Source organism: Coregonus clupeaformis, chromosome 27, assembly GCF_020615455.1.
Source record: "Coregonus clupeaformis isolate EN_2021a chromosome 27, ASM2061545v1, whole genome shotgun sequence".
NCBI lineage: Eukaryota > Metazoa > Chordata > Actinopteri > Salmoniformes > Salmonidae > Coregonus > Coregonus clupeaformis.
Window position 1 is genome coordinate 9,998,899 of NC_059218.1, and position 21,928 is coordinate 10,020,826.

The window sequence follows — 21,928 nt, forward strand, 5'->3', positions numbered from 1 at the left end:
CCCATGGAAGTACAGTAAAGTTTGACCACACAAACATATTGTCATCTTATCCCTCTCTGCACATACCTACCATGTCTCAAATCATATCTGGATAGACATGGTGTACTGCCAGATCATCCAAAGGAACTTGCCAGAGTGACAGCCAGGAGCCAGAGCAGTAGACACAACCAAAACAGCACTCCTTTATTTGGTGGTTTAGGAAATATCTCTAATCACGACTGACTAAATGGCTAATAAACAGAAATGTCTCCAGTCGAGACTGCATGAAACCCTCTCTGATGGTTGGAGAGAGAGAAAGGGTCAGTTCACGAAAGGCTTGAGGGTTGTTTGCTACTTCACGTGGTTGTTCTGGTCTAAATCAGCTTACAGGCCTATTTACTGCAAGCAGAAAGAAAGCAACTGTGGAAGTATCTGAGCATTAAGATGTGTCCTATATACATTAGAAACACAGAGATGGAGAAGCCTAACTAACATTGTCATATAAACTAAACAGAGTAATTATGTACTGCCTCATCTCAACACTTTAACGTTTATGGCCACAATTTTGCACTTTCCATTCTGTCTGTGTTTATGTCTATACAGACCATGTGGTCACGGCCTTTCCGGGCCTCTACGTGATGTAGAGAGAGGTACTATGTCGTTAGTTGAAGATTTATGTAGTGTTGGAGTTTTGACTAAAGGAAAACACGGGAACAGACACCATACACTGTCATGTTTACCTGGAGAGTGAGTGAGTGCGTGCTGCTTAAAAGACATGCACTACAGGCAATCTGAGCCCCCCAAAATAGAGTGTTGGGTGTATAGGGGCTAGCAGGAGGTCGTATTGAGGTGGATTCCTACTAGGGTGTGCTTTGATCCTCACCCTGGGGTGTGAACTGACCCTGGTGGTCTTGCTGGACTGCGATATGAAGAAGTGGTAACTAAGATTGGGAGGGCCATGGTAAAACGAGAAGCCCTTCTACTAAAGTTACTCTACACTCCTTCCTCTAGCCTTCAGTGAAAGGCTATGGGCTATTTATGAACAGAGGTCTTTGGTGAGTCGTTCCATGTCATCTCAGCAAGCCATGACACCCACCATCTTAAATTGTTCTGAAATTGTTTCTGTAGTTAGAAACAGGTAAGATTGGCATTCCTGAAAAATGATTTTGTTAAAATTGTATTTCTGAGAAATTAATTGATTGCACCCAAATTGGTAATTTTAATTTATAGGATTCAGATACAATTCAATAAATATAGAACCCAACATCTGATTTGGACCAGACTTCTTCCTACCAACGAGTAAGACATGAGGAATCTATTATAAAATGTTTTTGCCACACACGGAACCCACACCCATGCCAATCCCACCCCAACAACCAGTATACAGTATCATCAGTTCTCTATGTTTGACAAGTAGTATGACGCTGCGGCCTGAAGTATTGCTTCTCCATACTGTGTAATGTATTCCCTGTGAATCTGGTGATGTTTTTCCCCCTGTTCAGAGCAATTATTTACCATAAAGTAGTGTGAAAGTACCAGGTTTTGACCAATAGATGCCGCTGTACATGCTACACCACCACACTCCTTAATCCATTTAGCTGGTCTCTTGTGTTTATTAAATAGATCACAACATTTCCTTTGCAACTTTGGGTAGAAAACCAATAGATTTGGCTCATGATGAAAATAAATTGTGTGGTCATCCTCACAATTCAAGCCTCAATGAAAGCAAATGTTTTGTTTAATGTTTCTCTGTAATAATACTTGCCACCTAGCAATTTTAGAAGTTGTCTTTAGCTTGCCCAGATAGGTTCCCAATCTCCCAACCTCATAACTAGCTACCAAGAAGCCATTTCAGGCTATCAATCAAGTTAGAGTAGCTAGCTTGTCTAACTATCTTTGCTGGCAAGGTTGGTAGTAGGCTTGGGCGGTATACTGTATACCGGGGTATTCGGCTATCCCCATAGGAGAACCATTTGAAGAACCCTTTTTGGTTCCAGGTAGAACCCTTTTTACAGAGGGTTCTACATGTAACCCAAAAGGGTTCTACCTGAAGACAAGAAGGGTTCTTTTCTGGGGACAGCTGAAGAACCCTTTTGGAACCCTTTTGTCTAAGAGTGTATGCTTAGATATGCAGAAAAATAAACATATTTTTTACATAGAACTAAGCATAATGATTATGGCTCTAGATTGCAGGAAAAAGCCATCCTCACGTCCTTTGTGCCCCCTCAGATTTTTGGGGTGCATGACACCCCTGCATGTTACGATAGTATATAGCTGAAATACTCTGAAGAGTTTCCCTTGCTGACTGCGGTCTGGGCCTGCATGAGCCTAGTGTTGGTGGCCTTGGAGAGGGATTGAGTCTTGCGTCTGAAATGACAACCTATTACCTACTGTACAGAGTGCACTACTTTTGACCACTACTATGGTCTGAAGTAGTGCACTACATAGGGAATATGGTGCCAATTTGGACTTAGCCACAGTGCTATCTCTGGACAGCTGGTCCTCTGGGCAGGGGTGCCATTGTTGTGACATTACATTCACTGTTAACTGCTCGCCCTTGCCCATTAAACACGCCTATGCTCAGCGTGAGTGCTAGTCTGCAGCAGGGCAGGGAATGGAGGCTGCCAGTTGGCTGTATGTTTGGGGCTTGAGGTTGATTCGATGATGCTGCTCCTATCTGAATGTAAAGCAGTAGGACCACTAGCTAGCATTGTAAGGCCTACAGTAACAACAACACAGGGCCTGCACTGTGCAGCTGGGCAGATGTGGACTAATCTGAATCACCCTCCCCTTCCCTCCTATATCACCCACCCACCCAATGTTATCAAGATCTGGCAGATCAGATCTTGAACAGAGACCCTCTAGAACAGGGGTATTCTACTCTTACACTACAAGGTCCAGAGCCTGCTGATTTTCTGTTCTACCTGATAATGAATTGCACCCACCTGGTGTCCCAGGTCTAAATCAGCTCCTGATTAGAGGGGAACAATGAAAAAACACATTGGAACTGGCTTCGAGGTCCAGAGTTGAGTTTGAGGGCTCTAGAGTATTGGGAAGCTGGATGGGTTCAAATTTCCTCATACAGTATGGATGTGTTCCAATTCCCTCATATATTATACCAGCAAGAGCCTATAAGCCTATAGTTCAGTATGCTTAGGCTATATTTGTTTCCACCCACTCTTCATCTGCATAGCTCTATCACATGGTTGGTTTAATCCTAGAAATGTATATTTATTTTCCTCGTTAGCCTTTTAATCTAGACAATATGCGATTATGTAAGAAATAAGACCTTGATCTCTTTCAAAAATAACAAACTCTGAAAAACAGCTCTAAGAACAATGGCTGAGGTGTGTTCATTGGCCAATGTAGTAATCTCAGAGAGAACGGTGGCATTTGATTGGGCGGTGGTGTAGCTGAGGGGTCGGGGTGAGGCGAAAGGGTTTGTAATCAGATTAATAACCACGTCAAAACCAGGTTTCTACTGAGTAATGTCATCTCAGAGCCCTGGGCATTCTGGGTAAAGGCTGGTAAAGTTCTAGACTGGTTAGATTGGTTCTGGAAGTCTCTCTTCGTCCTTGGGTTCTATCTTTGTCCATTTGGTTCTTTCATTCTTTTTGGTTATAATCTTCAGTCTGTTGGACTTATTGTTGTGATCTACGAAGGACATCTAGGTCAAAACTTGTATTATTTTCCTCCATTGTATTTTTCACCTTCTGTAATGGATTAAAGTCATTGGCAGCTCTATAACATTCTCCTAAATTGGTGTGCAAGGATCATGAGCATGTTTCGCAGGCGGAGTGAGTTCTTTGGACTCCTGGACCCTGTGTGCTCGCCCAAAACAGACACGATGAAAACGGATATGCTGAGAAGGGCCTCTGCGCCGAACCCAGGGATGGGTGCAGGTACACGGTTGAGCCATGAGACCCAGCAGCTGACCCCATTTGAGGAGTATCTGCAGACCCTACTGCAGATGAAGATTACCAGCTCTGTGAGTGTATATCAGTAACTGGTGATTCTCTCCTCATAGTGATTTTCAACATCTCTGTCATAGTTAGGAGACAGTTACACATCTGAGCTCCACAGCCCGTACAATACCTTCAGAAGCAATTTAATCGGCAATGCACACCTTAAAAAAAAGACATGATACTGTGTCTGAAGGAAACTTACTTGGTTTAAATTAAATGTAGGCTATGTAACACTAACACAAATCTACATGTTCAACTCTACTGTCACTTGGTATCAGTTGAACTTCTGAGCTCAGGGACTGCTCATTTGTTTGTCACATGATGAGCAAAGCCTAAATTATTTCTGCTGTAAAGGCCTGAATGAATGACTCGTGGACCACCTTTCCAGTTACAGTGACTCACAGCCAGGGATCTAAATTATTTAAAAAAATATTGGTAACACTGGTGCTCCCAACTTCAACAAGGCAACACTAACCATGTTGTCTCCCACAAATGATTCAGTACCCCCACCCTTGGGCCAATTACTGACAATTATTCAAACAATTAAGTATTTTTTCCCTCGCTGGAAATCCAAACTTGATAGCTCACAATGGACGGGATGTCAGAGAACGGACTTGACTGCTTGATAGAGAGATGCATTGAAGTTTTCAGTTATTACTATAGCGCTCCCCTTTCGCCAATATGTGTAATTTTGTGAATGTCGGATCTCCATGGCAAGACGCATCATTCACCCAAGTTTTGTCAAAATAGGACCAGTGGTGAGATATCGTGTGTGACTAATGTACGGACGTACTTACGAATGTGCGGAGACAGATCCATAGTCACCCCCCCCAACGATTTCATCATGGGGGACAATACATTTAATTAATTATTTTAAAAAAGTAAATAATAATAAACATTGCCAACATTATAAATTGTTAAATGCATCTGTATAGAATTACAGTGCCTATAGATAGTCTACACACCCTTTCAAAATGTTCACCATTTGTGAATGGGCAGAGCTTATAGATCCTTATGGGACACTTGTTTCTCATGAGGAGATGCATATATGTACAAAATGTCATGACTGTAGCTCAAAAGAGACAGGAGATATGATTGTTACAAGTTTGGTGGTGGACAAAAAGTTTAATTTGCAGAAAATGTAATGGGCCAAGCTTATAGGTTCTTATTAGTATTTTACAAATGTTCCATCCCAAGAATAAATCACTGTTCTCCCAGGAAACCAGGTAGTTCCCACCAAAAAAGCGTCTGCTAAATGGCATATTATTTATATTATTATATTATTACCGTGAAATGCTTACTTACAGCCCTTAACCAACAATGCATTTATTTTTTTATAAAAAAGTAAAATAAAACAACAACAACAAAAAAAGTAAAATAAAATAACAGTAGGGAGGCTATATACAGGGGGGTACCGGTGCAGAGTCAATGTGCGGGGGCACCGGCTAGTTGAGGTAGTTGAGGTAATATGTACATGTGGGTAGAGTTAAAGTGACTATGCATAAATAATTAACAGAGTAGCAGCAGCGTAAAAAGATGGGGTGGGGATAGGGGGGCAGTGCAAATAGTCTGGGTAGCCATGATTAGCTGTTCAGGAGTCTTATGGCTTGGGGGTAGAAGCTGTTGAGAAGCCTTTTGGACCTAGACTTGGCGCTCCGGTACCGCTTGCCGTGCGGTAGCAGAGAGAACAGTCTATGACTAGAGTGGCTGAAGTCTTTGACAATTTTGAGGGCCTTCCTCTGACACCGCCTGGTATAGAGGTCCTGGATGGCAGGAAGCTTGGCCCCAGTGATGTACTAGGCCATACGCACTACCCTCTGTAGTGCCTTACAGTCAGAGGCCGAGCAGTTGCCATACCAGGCGGTGATGCAACCAGTCAGGATGCTCTCGATGGTGCAGCTGTAGAACTTTTGAGGATCTGAGGACCCATGCCAAATCTTTTCAGTCTCCTGAGGGGGAATAGGCTTTGTCGTGCCCTCTTCACGACTGTCTTGGTGTGTTTGGACCATGATAGTTTGTTGGTGATGTGGACGCCAAGGAACTTGAAGCTCTCAACCTGTTCAACTACAGCCCCATCGATGAGAATGTGGGCATGTTCAGTCCTCTCTTTTTTCCTGTAGTCCACAATCATCTCCTTTGTCTTGGTCACGTTGATGGAGTGGTTGTTATCCTGGCACCACACGGCCAGGTCTCTGACCTCCTCCCTATAGGCTGTCTCATCATTGTCGGTGATCAGGCCTACCACTGTTGTGTCGTCAGCAAACTTAATGATGGTGTTGGAGTCGTGCCTGGCCATGCAGTCATGGGTGAACAGGGAGTACAGGAGGGGACTGAGCATGCACCCCTGTGGGGCCCCCATGTTGAGGATCAGCGTGGCAGATGTGTTGTTACCTACCCTTACCACCTGGGGGCGGCCCATCAGGAAGTCCAGGATCCAGTTGCAGAGGGAGGTGTTTAGTCCCAGGATCCTTAGCTTAGTGATGAGCTTTGAGGGCACTATGGTGTTGAACGCTGAGCTGTAGTCAATGAATAGCATTCTCACGTAGGTGTTCCTCTTGTCCAGGTGGGAAAGGGCAGTGTGGAGTGCAATAGAGATTGCATCATCTGTGGATCTGTTGGGGCGGTATGCAAATTGGAGTGGGTCTAGGGTTTCTGGGATAATGGTGTTGATGTGAGCCATGACCAGCCTTTCAAAGCACTTCATGGCTACAGACGTGAGTGCTACGGGTCGGTAGTCATTTAGGCAGGTTATCTTAGAGTCCTTGGGCACAGGGACTATGGTGGTCTGCTTGAAACATGTTGGTATTACAGACTCAGTCAGGGACATGTTGAAAATGTCAGTGAAGACACTTGCCAGTTGGTCAGCACATGCTCGGAATACACGTCCTGGTAATCCATCTGGTCCTGCGGCCTTGTGAATGTTGACCTGCTTAAAAGTCTTACTCACATCGGCTACGGAGAGCGTGATCACATAGTCATCCGTAACAGATGGTGCTCTCATGCATGCTTCAGTGTTGCTTGCCCCGAAGCGAGCATAGAATTGGTTTAGCTCGTCTGGTAGGCTTGTGTCACTGGGCACACCTGTCTATATAAGGTCCCACAGTTGACAGTGCATGTCAGAGCAAAAACCAAGCCATGAGGTCGAAGGAATTGTCCGTAGAGCTCCGAGACAGGATTGTGTCGAGGCACAGATCTGGGGAAGGGTACCAAAAAATTTCTGCAGCATTGAAGGTCCCCAACGAACAAGGTGGCCTCCATCATTCTTAAATGGAAGAAGTTTGGAACCACCAAGACTCTTCCTAGAGCTGGCCGCCCGTACAAACTGAGCAATCGGGGGAGAAGGGCCTTGGTCAGCGAGGTGACCAAGAACCCGATGTTGTTCTTCTCAGACCATTTACAAATTATATTTCAAAACTTAAGGTTTATGATCACACCGGTAATAGATCAGTTGTTGTATTACTTGTGAGGCACAGCTGAGTGGGCATAAATGTAAATAATTGTACTTTGCTGATGATGCCTGCATCTGATGGTCAGTTTCAGCGGAGAGAGGGAGAGAGCAGCAGAGGGTCCGCCTCTCACCATCCCTCCGCTCTCCCTCCCTCCCTCCACTGAGACTGACCATGACCAAAAAGGGGACACCGTCTTCCAGCTGATGGCGAAACTTGAGTCACACCGCATTATTTTGGCCTCATGCACAAATTCATGTTGTTACTCCTATGACCAGAGAAAGTGATATATTTCCACTAATAATAACACTAATAATAACAATGTAAGTCTTTTGATACACTCATTCATTGCAGCTGCAGTGCTGGTTGAAGCGGAAGTGGAAGAAGGGAGAAGCGCATTTTATGGCTTATAAAATAAAAAAACGTAAACATGAACTCACTGTAGTGGGTGATGAAGATGGAGTCAGGCGCAGAAGGTGTGAATCACAGAATACGGTTTATTCATCCAATACAGTAGTTCGCAGCAATGTGAAAACCAAATACAATGCGACTTCAATGCGCACTGGGGAAACAAAACACACAGGTGAATATCCCGGCGACAAAAGTAACATAATGCACAACACGAGCTAGCGACACCTCCACATGGAACAATAACACACAAAGACATGGGGGAGCAGAGGGAATAATTGTACAGAGACTGATGAGGGGATATGAACCAGGTGTGTGTGAAAACAAGACAAAACAAATGGAATGATGAAATGAGGAGCAGCAGTGGCTAGAAGGCCAGTGACGACAAACGCCAAAGCCTGCCCAAACAAGGAGAGGTGGCAGCTTCGGAGGAAGTCGTGACACTCACGCATAAAAACAGCAGCTCTTTGCTGTATTCGTTGACAGTCTCTCTCTAGTCGTGGTTTTAAAACTTTTTAACACTCACAGTATCAAATTTGCTGTCCGCTCGCTTGACTGACTCAACAGTGGTGTGATTTTACAGTATAATCTCTATGAGAAATGGGAAAAGCGTTGCCTAGCCTTTTACAGGACACACTCTGTTGAGTATAGCCTTTTACAGGACACACTCTGTTGAGTATAGCCTTTTACAGGACACACTCTGTTGAGTATAGCCTTTTACAGGACACACTCTGTTGAGTATAGCCTTTTACAGGACACACTGTTGAGTATAGCCTTTTACAGGACACACTCTGTTGAGTATAGCCTTTTACAGGACACACTCTGTTGAGTATAGCCTTTTACAGGACACACTCTGTTGAGTATAGCCTTTTACAGGACACACTCTGTTGAGTATAGCCTTTTACAGGACACACTCTGTTGAGTATAGCCTTTTACAGGACACACTCTGTTGAGTATAGCCTTTTACAGGACACACTCTGTTGAGTATAGCCTTTTACAGGACACACTCTGTTGAGTATACACATACAAGGAAGGACACATGCCAGGCAAGCACACATGTATGCATGCACGTACACACGTGGGACAGACACACCAACACACTCACACATTGCTGACTAGCCGTTGTCATGTTTCTATAAATATGTGCATGTCATGCAAACAACAGCACTAACACACACGCTGATGGCAGCACACTCAGCCAGCTGCATTTATGCAAAAAAAGGATGTGTGTGTGTATACATATTTTTAGAGGACCGTTTTGAATACTTTATCAACAGATCAACTGGCTGGTGTAAAACTCCGATAGATGAAACAAAAGTATGCTTATAGGAGGCTAAATATTAAGAGAGGTTATTTGGGCTATGTCACAGTGCCTTGCAAAAGTATTCATCCCCCTTGGCGTTTTTCCTATTTTGTTGCATTACAACCTGTAATTTAATTTCATGTAATGGACATACACAAAATAGTCCAAATTGGTGAAGTGAAATGAAAAAAAAAACTTAAATAACGGAAATGTGGTGCTTGCATATGTATTCATCCCCTTTGCTATGAAGCCCCTAAATAAGATCTGGTGCAACCAATTACCTTCAGAAGTCACATAATTAGTTAAATAAAGTCCACCTGTGTGCAATCTAAGTGTCACATGATCTGTCACATGATCTCAGTATATATACACCTGTTCTGAAAGGCCCCAGAGTCTGCAACACCACTAAGCAATGGGCACCACCAAGCAAGCAGCACGAAGACCAAGGAGCTCTCCAAACAGGTCAGGGACAAAGTTGTGGAGAAGTACAGATCAGGGTTGGGTTATAAAAAAATATCTGACACTTTGAACATCCCATGGAGCACCATTAAATCCATTATAAAAAAATGGAAAGAATATGGCACCACAACAAACCTGCCAAGAGAGGGCCGCCCACCAAAACTCACGGACCAGGCAAGGAGGGCATTAATCAGAGAGGCAACAAAGAGACCAAAGATAACCCTGAAGGAGCTGCAAAGCTCCACAGCAGAGATTGGAGTCTCTGTCCATATGACCACTTTAAGCCGTACACTCCACAGAGCTGGGCTTTACAGAAGAGTGGCCAGAAGAAAGCCATTGCTTAAAGAAAAAAATAAGCAAACACGTTTGGTGTTCGTCAAAAGGCGTGTGGGAGACTCCCCAAACATATGGAAGAAGGCTATGTCTGGCGCAAACCCAACACCTCTCATCACCCCGAGAACACCATCCATGGGGATGTTTTTCATCGGCAGGGACTGGGAAACTGGTCAGAATTAAAGGAATGATAGATGGCGCTAAATACAGGGAAATTCTTGAGGGAAACCTGTTTCAGTCTTCCTGAGATTTGAGACTGGGATGGAGGTTCACCTTTCAGCAGGACAATGACCCTAAGCATACTGCTAAAGCAAAACATTTAAATGTCTTGGAATGGCCTAGTCAAAGCCCAGACCTCAATCCAATTGAGAATCTGTGATATGACTTAAAGATTGCTGTACACCAGCAGAACCCATCCAACTTGAAGGAGCTGGAGCAGTTTTGCCTTGAAGAATGGGCAAAAATCCCAGTGGCTAGATGTGCCAAGCTTATAGAGACATACCCCAAGAGACTTGCAGCTGTAATTACTGCAAAAGGTGGCTCTACAAAGTATTGCCTTTGGGGATGTGAATAGTTATGCACGCTCAAGTTCTGTTTTTTTGTCTTATTTCTTGTTTGTTTCATAATAAAAAATATTTTGTATCTTCAAAGTGGTAGGCATGTTGTGGAAATCAAATGATACAAACCCCCCAAAAACTCCATTTTAATTCCAGGTTGTAAGGCAACAAAATAGGAAAAATGCCAAGGGGGGTGAATACTTTCGCAAGCCACTGTATTACATAACTTACATTCTAAATGCCGTATAGGCTTTTTATATTGCATGGGGAAGATCAGAGCTGGTTTTAGTCAGGGTGATGAGGAGTCATTGCTTGTAGTTCAGAACAGGCTGAAACTGCCACATATAGAGAAGGGAAGGAAGGGAGAGGTCCAGTCTAGGTTAATGATTACAGTCTTGTGTAAAGTCATTGTTTAGGGGGAGTAGGGCGGGGGGCGATGGGGTTGAAGGGGGCACTTAAAGTGCATTTAGGCCTTTTAGTTAACCAAGGCAAATGTTTGTGGTGATACTCACTGTCCAGTGGAACCCTGTGTGTGTGTGTGTGTGTGTGGTGTGTGTGTCCCTTTTTGTGTCTGTGTCTGTCCCCTCCGCCCAGGGGTTACTGAGTCCTCCAGTGGAGAGTATTATTCCTACCCAGTTTTCTGGACAAAGCCTCTGTGTGCTCAGGACCCAGGTCGGCATCTCCCACTAAATATTTGTCCTTGTGGTCGGACGCCCATACTCGTGAGACATGCTGAAGTAGCCTAATGCATTGACATAGACAGGGAAACAAAAAAACTATTTTGCAGAGTACAACTCTCCTCTCTGCTCTATTGTGCCTTTGTGTTGAGATCAGACGGAGACGGAGAGGGGAAATGGGGGAGAGAGAGAGAGAGAGAGGGGAGATTGTTAGATGTCATGACATGACATTTGTTGGTTGTTTAAAATAGGAAAACTACTGAGCAATCCGACATTTTCCTCTATTGTGCTGTAGTTTATTAGACAGGCCAGGACCAGAACTTCTGTTGGTGCATGTAGACTTGTTAGCAGCAGTGGGATATTCATCACAAAGAGCTAATGACCGATTGGGGAAAAACAGCGATAATACTGATACTGATATACTGACCTGTGGTCCTCACCGTTTGCTCTGTATGTTTAGTTTTGATAATGAGTTGGAAGGACCACAAGTCCCAAGGACTTTAGGCTACATCATATGACTTGGTGCATAGGTCCAGTAGTTCAGTATGTCAGCAACAAGCTCTGGGGAGCTTTCCTCAAGATGCTAAGATCAGGATCGGATTCCTGATTATTATCCTGATCTATTATTTAGGAGAAACCAAATCACCCTAATCAGCATTTAGGAGAAACCAAATCACCCTAATCAGCCTAATATTAATACTATGTGATACTTTTCAGTGGAATTACTTATTCCTTGTAACAAGGGCCGGGAGTTTGTCTCTGACCATGTGAACTGACTGGGCCGTAGTTAGGCCTATCGCCAATACATTTTTCCTCGTCAGGTCATATGGTCAGGAAAGTCTCCTCTTAGCCCTACTCATAACATTTGGTCCACACTTCTATTCTACTACACACTTCTATTCTATTCTACTATGATGTGAAGGATCTCTGACCGAGACAATGACTTCTAAGCCCTCTTTAGTTATAGTCCCATTGTCCTCCTCTCTATCCATCCAGCAGAACATCTTCCCCCTCTGTCTCTATGTGTCCCCCTCCACTCCTCTATTGGGACAACTGGTTTCCCCCTCTCCCTCTCCACATGTGTGCTGTGGTGGGACTATTATTTCTGGAGGAACAGTGGGAGACTATGCTACTTCCGGATGTTAATATGTTTTCTGTCTGTATTATATTATTACTGGTGGTATACCATAGAGAGACCCCCAAATAACTTGCGACATGATCTTAAACCATTTCCCATGTGAAGAATAGTTTTATATAGGCTAGATTATGACTCTAAAGTGTATACGATGTGTTTGAAAGCATGGTGTTTTGTAGACTCTCCCATTTATGACATTTCTGTGATTATGCGATAATACAGTGCCTTGCAAAAGTATTCACCCCCCTTGGCGTTTTTCCTATTTTGTTGCATTACAACCTGTAATTTAAATTGATTTTTATTTGAATTTCATGTAATGGACATACACAAAAACTCCAAATTGGTGAGGTGAAATGTTTCAATAAATTCAAAAAAATAAATAACGGAAAAGTGGTGCGTGCATATGTATTCACCCCTTTGCTATGAAGCCCCTAAATAAGATCTGGTGCAATCAATTACCTTCAGAAGTCACATAATTAGTTAAATAAAGTCCACCTGTGTGCAATCTAAGTGTCACATGATCTATCACATGATCTCAGTATATATACACCTGTTCTGAAAGTCCCCAGAGTCTGCAACACCACTAAGCAAGGGGCACCACCAAGCATGCGGCACCATGAAGACCAAGGAGCTCTCCAAACAGGTCAGGGACAAAGTTGTGGAGAAGTACAGATCAGGGTTGAGTTATAAAAAATATCCAAAACTTTGAACATCCCACGGAGCACCATTAAATCCATTATAAAAAAATGGAAAGATTATGGCACCACAACAAACCTGCCAAGAGAGGGCCGCCCACCAAAACTCACGGACCAGGCAAGGAGGGCATTAATCAGAGCGGCAACAAAGAGACCAAAGATAACCCTGAAGGAGCTGCAAAGCTCCACAGCAGAGATTGGAGTCTCTGTCCATAGGACCACTTTAAGCCATACACTCCACAGAGCTGGGCTTTATGGAAGAGTGGCCAGAAGAAAGCCATTGCCTAAAGAAAAAAAATGGCAAAAACGTTTGGTGTTCGCCAAAAGGCATGTGGGAGACTCCCCAAACGAAGAAGGTACTCTGGTCAGATGAGACTAAAATTGAGCTTTTTGGCCATCAAGGAAAACGTTATGTCTGGCGCAAACCCAACACCTCTCATCACCCTGAGAACACCATCCCCACAGTGAAGCATGGTGGTGGCAGCATCATGCTGTGGGGATGTTTTTCATCGGCAGGGACTGGGAAACTGGTCATAATTGAAAGAATGATGGATGGCGCTAAATACAGGGAAATCCTTGAGGGAAACCTGTTTCAGTCTTCCAGAGATTTGAGACTGGGACGGAGGTTCACTGTCCAGCAGGACAATGTCCCTAAGCATACTGCTAAAGCAACACTCGAGTGGTTTAAGGGGAGACATTTAAATGTCTTGGAATGGCCTAGTGAAAGCCCAGACCTCATTCCAATTGAGAATCTGTGGTATGACTTAAAGATTGCTGTACACCAGCGGAACCCATCCAACTTGAAGGAGCTGGAGCAGTTTTACCTTGAAGAATGGGCAAAAATCCCAGTGGCTAGATGTGCCAAGCTTATAGAGACATACCCCAATAGACTTGCAGCTGTAATTGGGGGTGAATAGTTATGCAGGCTCAAGTTTTCTGTTTTTTTGTCTTATTTCTTGTTTGTTTCACAATAATCAATATTTAGCATCTTCAAATTGGTAGGCATGTTGTGTAAATCAAATGATACATACCCCCCAAAAATCCATTTTAATTCCAGGTTGTAAGGCAACAAAATAGGAAAAATGCCAAGGGGGGTGAATATTTTCGCAAGCCACTTTAAGCTGAGTATATGTAGGCCTATCTTTAGCACTTGATTGGTATGTGTGTGTGTGTGTGCATGCATGTTTCCTTAAGATTTGGAGACTCATAGAGACATGTAGGTCCATTACTCTTGCACACTTGGACAACTACTTAACATTCCCTTATTTCAGCTGACATGTTCAACCATGAACACTGACCCCTCCCCTCTCTCTTTCTAATGGCCTATTGATTTCCTCTTCCCACTGGGCACAGATGTCAATTCAACATCTATTCAATCAGTGTGTGCCCAGTGGGTTTTGATTCTGACATGGGAATTTATTGAGAACGCTGACCTGTAACGAAGTTTTGGAGTGCCTACAACATATGGATTGTTACTTATTGTGAGGTTTGACACAGACCAGTCCTAGCCTGTAATGCTCAGAAGTATTTTTGAGTCTGCCTGCTCTACTACAGTCTTCCACCAGCAAACAGCAAACCATCAACCTTGGGTTAGGTGCCAATAAATGAATCGGAATCTAAAAAGCTTTTAGAAGAGGTTTCTCTAGATCTGGCTACCTTATTTGCGCTCCCTCTTTTGGAGGATTGATGATTTCAATATCTTTCCTTTTATCCTCTTTCACTCCCTTCAAAAAGAGAGGGCACCATGTCAAACGTTTCATCAGAAGTTGTTGTCTTTCTTCTTCCAAGGCCTGTCATGGTGAATCATCCTATGTTGGAGCTTACAGGACCATTATTTTACACGTCTTGTCTCTGGGAGATGAATTGTGGCTCTTTGGTGTTCTGTTCTGAACAGAGATTAAACAGAAGCAACAACAGCAGTTTCTCTGGAGAGATGAGATGTCAATGGAATGTGTTTGTTAGTGTATGAAAATGAGAGGGGAAGAGAGAGATAGAAAGAGAGAGAGGGGGGAAGTGTGAGGGAGGTAGGGAGAGCTTTCCAAAATACTTGGCAGAAGTCAATGATTTTCAGACATTATCTAAGTGTTGTTGACCCATTACCTTCAGGGGCCAGCATAATGGGGGCCTTGTTACCCTCTACCGCCCTCTGTGGTTGAAAATGAAAGTGCAGAAACTAGCCAGGTTATTACCTAGGGGGCTTTATGCACAATCATTGCATTATTTTTCAGTGCCAACAGAAGTGATATTTTACAGTTCATTCTATGTTAGATTACAGGAAGGGGTTAAGGAGAGGGGGGAAGGGGAGAGGAGGAGGAGGAGAAGAAGAAAGAGAGATAGAGGAGGAACAAGAAGAATAGTGGTTTGGGATGCAGCCAGGAAGTCCATTGTCATACACAGCAGTCTAGTGGTGGATAGCTAATGTATGTTATGGAAGCTGGCTGCTGTCCACACTCTGTCTGATATAAAAGGCAGAACAGCCTGGATAATACCAGGAGTGATACAGTATGAGAGAGAGAGAGAGAGAGAGAGAGGAGAGAGAGAGAGAGAGAGAGAGAGAGAGAGAGAGAGAGAGAGAGAGAGAGAGAGAGAGAGAGAGAGAGAGAGAGAGAGAGAGAGAGAGAGAGAGAGAGAGAGAGAGAGAGAAGCCTGGATAATACCAGGCGTGATACAGAAGGGTAGCACAGAGGTCAGGAGCACTCAGTGGCCAGATCATGTATGTTTTAATAGCAGCCCTGGAGAGATGACCAAACCAGGCTATGGGATTAAATATCAAATCAGATTGCATTCCCCTGCACGCTAATGCTTGTCAAGAGGCATGACTGCACTTAGGCCTACCTACACAGAGCCATATAGTAGTATAGAGATATATAGGTAAGTATAGGCCTATGTTTTATATATGGCTATAGGCCTACACAAACCTAGTTCAGATAGTAGCCATGGTGTTGGTGTTTATTTTGGAATAGGGAGATTTTGATGAGAGAGATAGATAATATAGAGACTGTCTGTGTGTCATCAGTATGGATAAAGACCCAAGTGATCTGATCTGAGCTCTATTACTATGTGCCATTAGTTGAGATTCACAAGTACTGCAGTGCATAAAAAATGCTTTGCTAAGCTACTTTACCACAAACATCTTTGTGTGTTTTTGTAACTGTAGCATTAGCCTCCTTAGTACCTCGTTTGTTGTTCATTTCAAGCCTTCTCACATCTCACTGAGGAATGGGGTGATATAGCCTACGGTACGGTATATTGATTTGTCTAAATATACTTAAATGGGCCGATCCGATGTACAGTAGAACAGTGGATCGGATAAGGCCTGAAACAACAAGTGTAGAAATGGCTATGCCTGTCCCAGATTGCTGTGGAAACGAGGTCAGAGGTTACAGCTGATACAGAAGTGGGGCAGGAGCAGGGGGCCATGGGAAAAGAGGGGGTGAGAGGAAAGAATGAGAGGACGGGATGGATGAGAGGATGGGATGATAGGAGGGGGTGAGAGGACAGTTTGCCCCCTCCCTCTTCTGGATTGTCTAAATACGTTGTTTCGATGTGTCAAGGCAATAGAGAATTGCAATGATGGCTTAATGTATTATTGGTGTGCACCTTTGACACATATTCCTATACTCTCTGTAGTTTTCCTTGATATTTTGTTCTGATATGCAGTATTATTAATAATTTATTAGCACTTTTTCCGCCTGTGGGAATCGCCTGGCCAAGGTCTTTTCCTTTTTAGTGGAAAGCCATTCGCCCCGCCCCCTTTCTTCTCTCTGTCCTCTTTCTGAGGTCTCTCTCTTTCTCTCGTGTCTTTCTGACCTCTCTCTTGTACTGTATAAAGTATCTTCTTAGTCATGTATTCAGAAAACATTTGTCACATTGTGACACATCTTTTCCAAGAAGTGTCCCCCACAGTCCTGCCTTGTGTTGTCCAGGTAATGAATGAGGGGTTGTTGGTCATCTCTGCATTATCTTTCATCAAAGTGGCCCCTCTCTCTTTCTCCAATCCAGTCCCCTCCCTCTAAATCCCTCCTCTTCTTTCCTCTCCACCTCTTTTACGCCCCTCTATCTTTTTTCCTCTCTGAATCATTCCTCCTCTGACGTCCCACTGAGTTCACCTCACGCCTGACAGAGCATTTAGCTCGCATGCTCCGAGGCTACGGCTGGCCGCAGATGCAGAGTGTGTGTAGGAGTGTGTGTATGTGTGTCTCAGTACTGCATCCCTCTCTCCTTCTCCGGGACCCTCGTTCTCTCAGACAAACTAGAACAGATTTTGGTCTCCTTGGTGGAAATAGGGTCAAGGAATACTGCGCTTGACCCCTCGAATGGTCACTGGACATCCTTGGTAACCCTTTCTATGTATTTTCACTGGGCTGGATACCCTCAGTATTTTCTGGAGAATGATACCCTTTCCAACCTAACCACAGTGAAGCTTGACTGGCTGTTCCACTCTGGGCAGGGGAGAGTTAGACCTTGGTTGGATTTTGACGTTGGACAAGGGTGGATCTTTCCCCCCCTGCGACTATAGGATACCATGCTGCCTCAACTAAGAAGGGTAATGTGACTTAGCCTACGTATTTTGGGTCTGCATTCGATCCCAGAGGGAAGAACTTGAAACGCTTATTTCCAAAGTGGTCCTCCTACTTTTGTGGAGGAATGCGTGTGTGAGTGAGGGGGATGTTTGTGCGTGTTAGTGAAGGGTGTGTTTGGGCGCAGTGGGGTGTGGAGGAGTTCTGTATTATAGCACCTTTTCATTTGGAGAAACCTCTTTATGTGTTTGTATGGTGAGATCCTGTTGAGTGGCTTCTATCCAGTGTTCTAATGAACCAAACTCTGTGAGGAGATCTGCCGAATCTAATTGGCACAGAGGCTGGCAACGAGTGGCGAGCACTTCCTCAGGGATGAAGGGATGAAGAAGAGAGCAGAGAGAGTGGGAGAGAGAGAAAGAGGAGAGCATGCTGCAGAGAGAGAGAGTGCCAGAGAGGGGGGAAAAACAAAGAAAGAAAAAATATGATATAAGAGGAAGATACAGCTGTTATTTCAATAGAATAGCCAATTGTTTTACATCTCTCTTCACATGAGTGGGTTTGTGAATTAATCGTTGTTTCCACTGAGGGATGTTGGTGTGGAAACCCCCTTCAACCGAATACATATATGCTGCTGTTGTCCTTGTTCGCCCCAGATAGGGATCATAGTATGTTTTATGATACATACTGTACATGCAGTAGCTATCTACCCTACATTCACAGGTTTTTTTATGCTGTTATTCATTCCCTTCCATTGATATCATGTAGCCTACCTATGTAAAAACATGTTTGGCCTCATGCTGCCTATAACAATGGTAGCTAGTGCTGAGCAATTAACCAAAATGTTGGTTATTTTTTGTTTTTTTAAACAACTAATTGACCAACAGCAGTTAAATTAGAATTCCATTTCGTTTGTTTTTTTCTGGGCTCAGTGCGCACATTGTGCAGTTTCTTTAAAGAGATATCAGATCAAGCCCGCACTGTGCGATGTAGTAGGGAGTAGTGGTTTCCAACAGGCAAATATTCTACAGCGTGCGCATGTTGATTATTTACTCCCACACCAGACACGATCAGGACACGCAGGTTGAAATATCAAAACAAACTCTGAACCAACTATATTAACTTGGGTACAGGTCGAAAAGCATTAAACATTCATGGCAATGTAGCTAGCTAGCTTGGTGTTGCTAGCTAATTTGTCATGGGATATGAACATTGGGTTGTTATTTTACCTGAAATGCACAAGGTCGAGCAGTGTGGGTGCAATGATTGAATAACACGTATGTGTATATATGTACATTTATTTTGCAACGCTCACACACGCGACGTGTCCGGTCTGGTCAGCATGTTAGTGATTGATAGTTGGTATTCAGCAGTCTTAAAAGTATGCCTTATTTACTTTGAAGAACTACTAAAATAGTGATTTTGTCAGACAGCATAGGCAGCAGCTCTACAGAGATGAGATGAGATTACTTGAAATGAAATAATAAAGTCATCAAATATTATTTTTTTAATATACACTTCAACTGAAATATTTTATTAAAGCAAAGTAATGTGAATAAATGATGTTTAATAAGTGATAAGCAGTAATGGGAAGTCACTACCATCATCAGACATTTATTAAATGTTTTATTCTGTTTTGTTACAGCATTCAACCCACATAATGCATAGTGTTTTAAAAAATTCTCGAAACTGAAATCGATCGAAAAAAACACTTTATTATTTCTTAATAATCTAACCGAAACCGAACCGACCTCAAAAAGTCCTAATCGCTCAGCACTAATGGTAGCCTACAGAAAAAAATTAACTGTCCCCCAAAAAGCCCAAAATGTTTACATCAAACGCATATGCTAAACTGTAGATGCCACATCCACTTCCTGTGTCTATGAGCTAGCTGGCTGTAGCAGGCTGGCTTTGTAAAACGACGGATTAAAGCAGCACAAAAGACAACCCACTAAGAACCCTGTCATGCTGACTGGGACAGTAGCTCAGTCGACAGTTGGGGAATATACTGCACGGAGGGCTTCAGCTTTGGTTGGGTTGAGGAGGAGAGACATTTTGTTTGGGTGAGGTGGACTTCAGATGATGGAGGAGAGGATGGGGGACTGTTGGAGCTATACCAAGGTGAATTTGTTCATTTGTTACTGTGAATACTGTAAATGGATGGTAGCTATATAGAATCACGATTGCAAGCTGTCCTGTGGTGGACTGGAGTGTGTTATCCTCTACTACAGTAGGGATGTTTTTTGTAAGCTACACAAAAAAATAACAAATAATTCTAAATAGTACCAGTGCCAGTTCTTTGGCTTGTAACCATTGTAGAACCCTTTTTTGAAGGTTCAACAAAGAACCATCCTCATAAGGTTTTAAATGGAACCTGTATGGTGCTATAATGAACCCTTTCCTAAGGTTCTATAAAGCACCATTAAAAAAGGTTCTATATAGCACCAAAAAAGGGTTCCGCTATGGGTACAACCCTTTTTGGGGCTATATAGAACCCTTTTTTAGGGTTCTTTATAGAACCTTTGTGGAGATCCTTTGGAAATCCTTTTGAAAATCCCGGATCTGCCATATTATATTGTTAAAATTCCATAGGTGTTGGGCCTCCCGAGTGGTGCAGCGGTGCTTGAGGCGTCACTACTACAGACCCGGGTTCGATCCCAGGCTGTGTCACAACCGGCTGTGATCGGGAGTCCCATAGGGCGGCGCATAATTGGCCGAGCGTCGTCCGGGTTAGGGGAGGGTTTGGCCGGGGGGGGGGGCTTTACCTGGCACATCGCACTCTAGCGACTCCTTGTGGTGGGTGGGATGACTGCAGGCTGACTTTGGTCTTCAGTTGAACAGTGTTTCCGCCGACGCGGTCGGGTGTTAAGAAGCGCGGTTTGGCGGGTCATGTTTCGGAGGACGCATGACTCGACCTTCGCCCGTTGGGGAGTTGCAGTGATGAGACAAGATTGAAATTGGGGGTAAAATACAAACCAAAGATATATATATATATATTTATATATATATACAGTGAGGAAAAAAAGTATTTGATCCCCTGCTGATTTTGTACATTTGCCCACTGACAAAGAAATGATCAGTCTATAATTTTAATGGTAGGTTTATTTGAACAGTGAGAGACAGAATAACAACAAAAAAATCCAGAAAAACGCATGTCAAAAATGTTATAAATTGATTTGCATTTTAATGAGGGAAATAAGTATTTGACCACTCTGCAAAACATGACTTAATACTTGGTGGCAAAACCCTTGTTGGCAATCACAGAGGTCAGACGTTTCTTGTAGTTGGCCACCAGGTTTGCACACATTTCAGGAGGGATTTTGTCCCACTCCTCTTTGCAGATCTTCTCCAAGTCATTAAGGTTTCGAGGCTGACGTTTGGCAACTCGAACCTTCAGCTCCCTCCACAGCTTTTCTATGGGATTAAGCTCTGGAGACTGGCTAGGCCACTCCAGGACCTTAATGTGATTCTTCTTGAGCCACTCCTTTGTTGCCTTGGCCGTGTGTTTTGGGTCATTGTCATTCTAGAATACCCATCCACGACCCATTTTCAATGCCCTGGCTGAGGGAAGGAGGTTCTCACCCAAGATTTGACGGTACATGGCCCTGTCCATCGTCCCTTTGATGCGGGGAAGTTGTCCTGTCCCCTTAGCAGAAAAACATTCCCAAAGTATAATGTTTCCACCTCCATGTTTGACGGTAGGGATGGTGTTCTTGGGGTCATAGGCAGCATTCCTACTCCTCCAAACACGGCGAGTTTTGGTCTCATCTGACCACAACACTTTCACCCAGTTCTCCTTTGAATCATTCAGATGTTCATTGGCAAACTTCAGACGGGAATGTATATGTGCTTTCTTGAACAGGGGATCCTTGCGGGCGCTGCAGGATTTCAGTCCTTCACGGCGTAGTGTGTTACCAATTATTTTCTTGGTGACTATGGTCCCAGCTGCCTTGAGATCATTGACAAGATCCTCCCGTGTAGTTCTGGGCTGATTCCTCACCGTTCTCATGATCATTGCAACTCCACGAGGTGAGATCTTGCATGGAGCCCCAGGCTGAGGGAGATTGACAGTTATTTTGTGTTTCTTCCATTTGCGAATAATCGCACCAACTGTTGTCACCTTCTCACCAAGCTGCTTTGCGATGGTCTTGTAGCCTATTCCAGCCTTGTGTAGGTCTACAATCTTGTCCCTGACATCCTTGGAGAGCTCTTTGGTCTTGGCAATGGTGGAGAGTTTGGAATCTGATTGATTTATTGCTTCTGTGGACAGGTGTCTTTTATACAGGGAACAAGCTGAGATTAGGAGCACTCCCTTTAACAGTGTGCTCCTAATCTCAGCTCGTTACCTGTATAAAAGACACCTGGAAGCCAGAAATCTTTCTGATTGAGAGGGGGTCAAATACTTATTTCCCTCATTAAAATGCTAATCAATTTATAACATTTCTGACATGCGT

General features: G+C 43.6%; 1 protein-coding gene across 18 annotated transcripts in view; it reads left to right on the top strand.

Annotated features, from left to right (window-relative positions):
• LOC121541487 (formin-binding protein 1) overlaps positions 1 to 21,928 on the top strand; it is a 116,448-nt gene that overhangs the window by 24,382 nt on the left and 70,138 nt on the right. For 4 of the 18 annotated variants that reach the window (XM_041850527.2, XM_041850530.2, XM_041850528.2 and 1 more), the window contains exon 1: positions 19,450 to 19,595. The exons of 1 other annotated variant lie outside the window; for it this stretch is intronic. In XM_041850527.2, the coding sequence (XP_041706461.1) occupies positions 19,554 to 19,595 (42 nt within the window). In that variant the 5' untranslated portion in view covers positions 19,450 to 19,553. Of the gene's footprint in view, positions 1 to 19,449; positions 19,596 to 21,928 lie in introns of those variants that run through there. 13 more of the 18 variants (XM_041850531.2, XM_041850533.2, XM_041850538.2 and 10 more) reach the window with 5 other exon arrangements.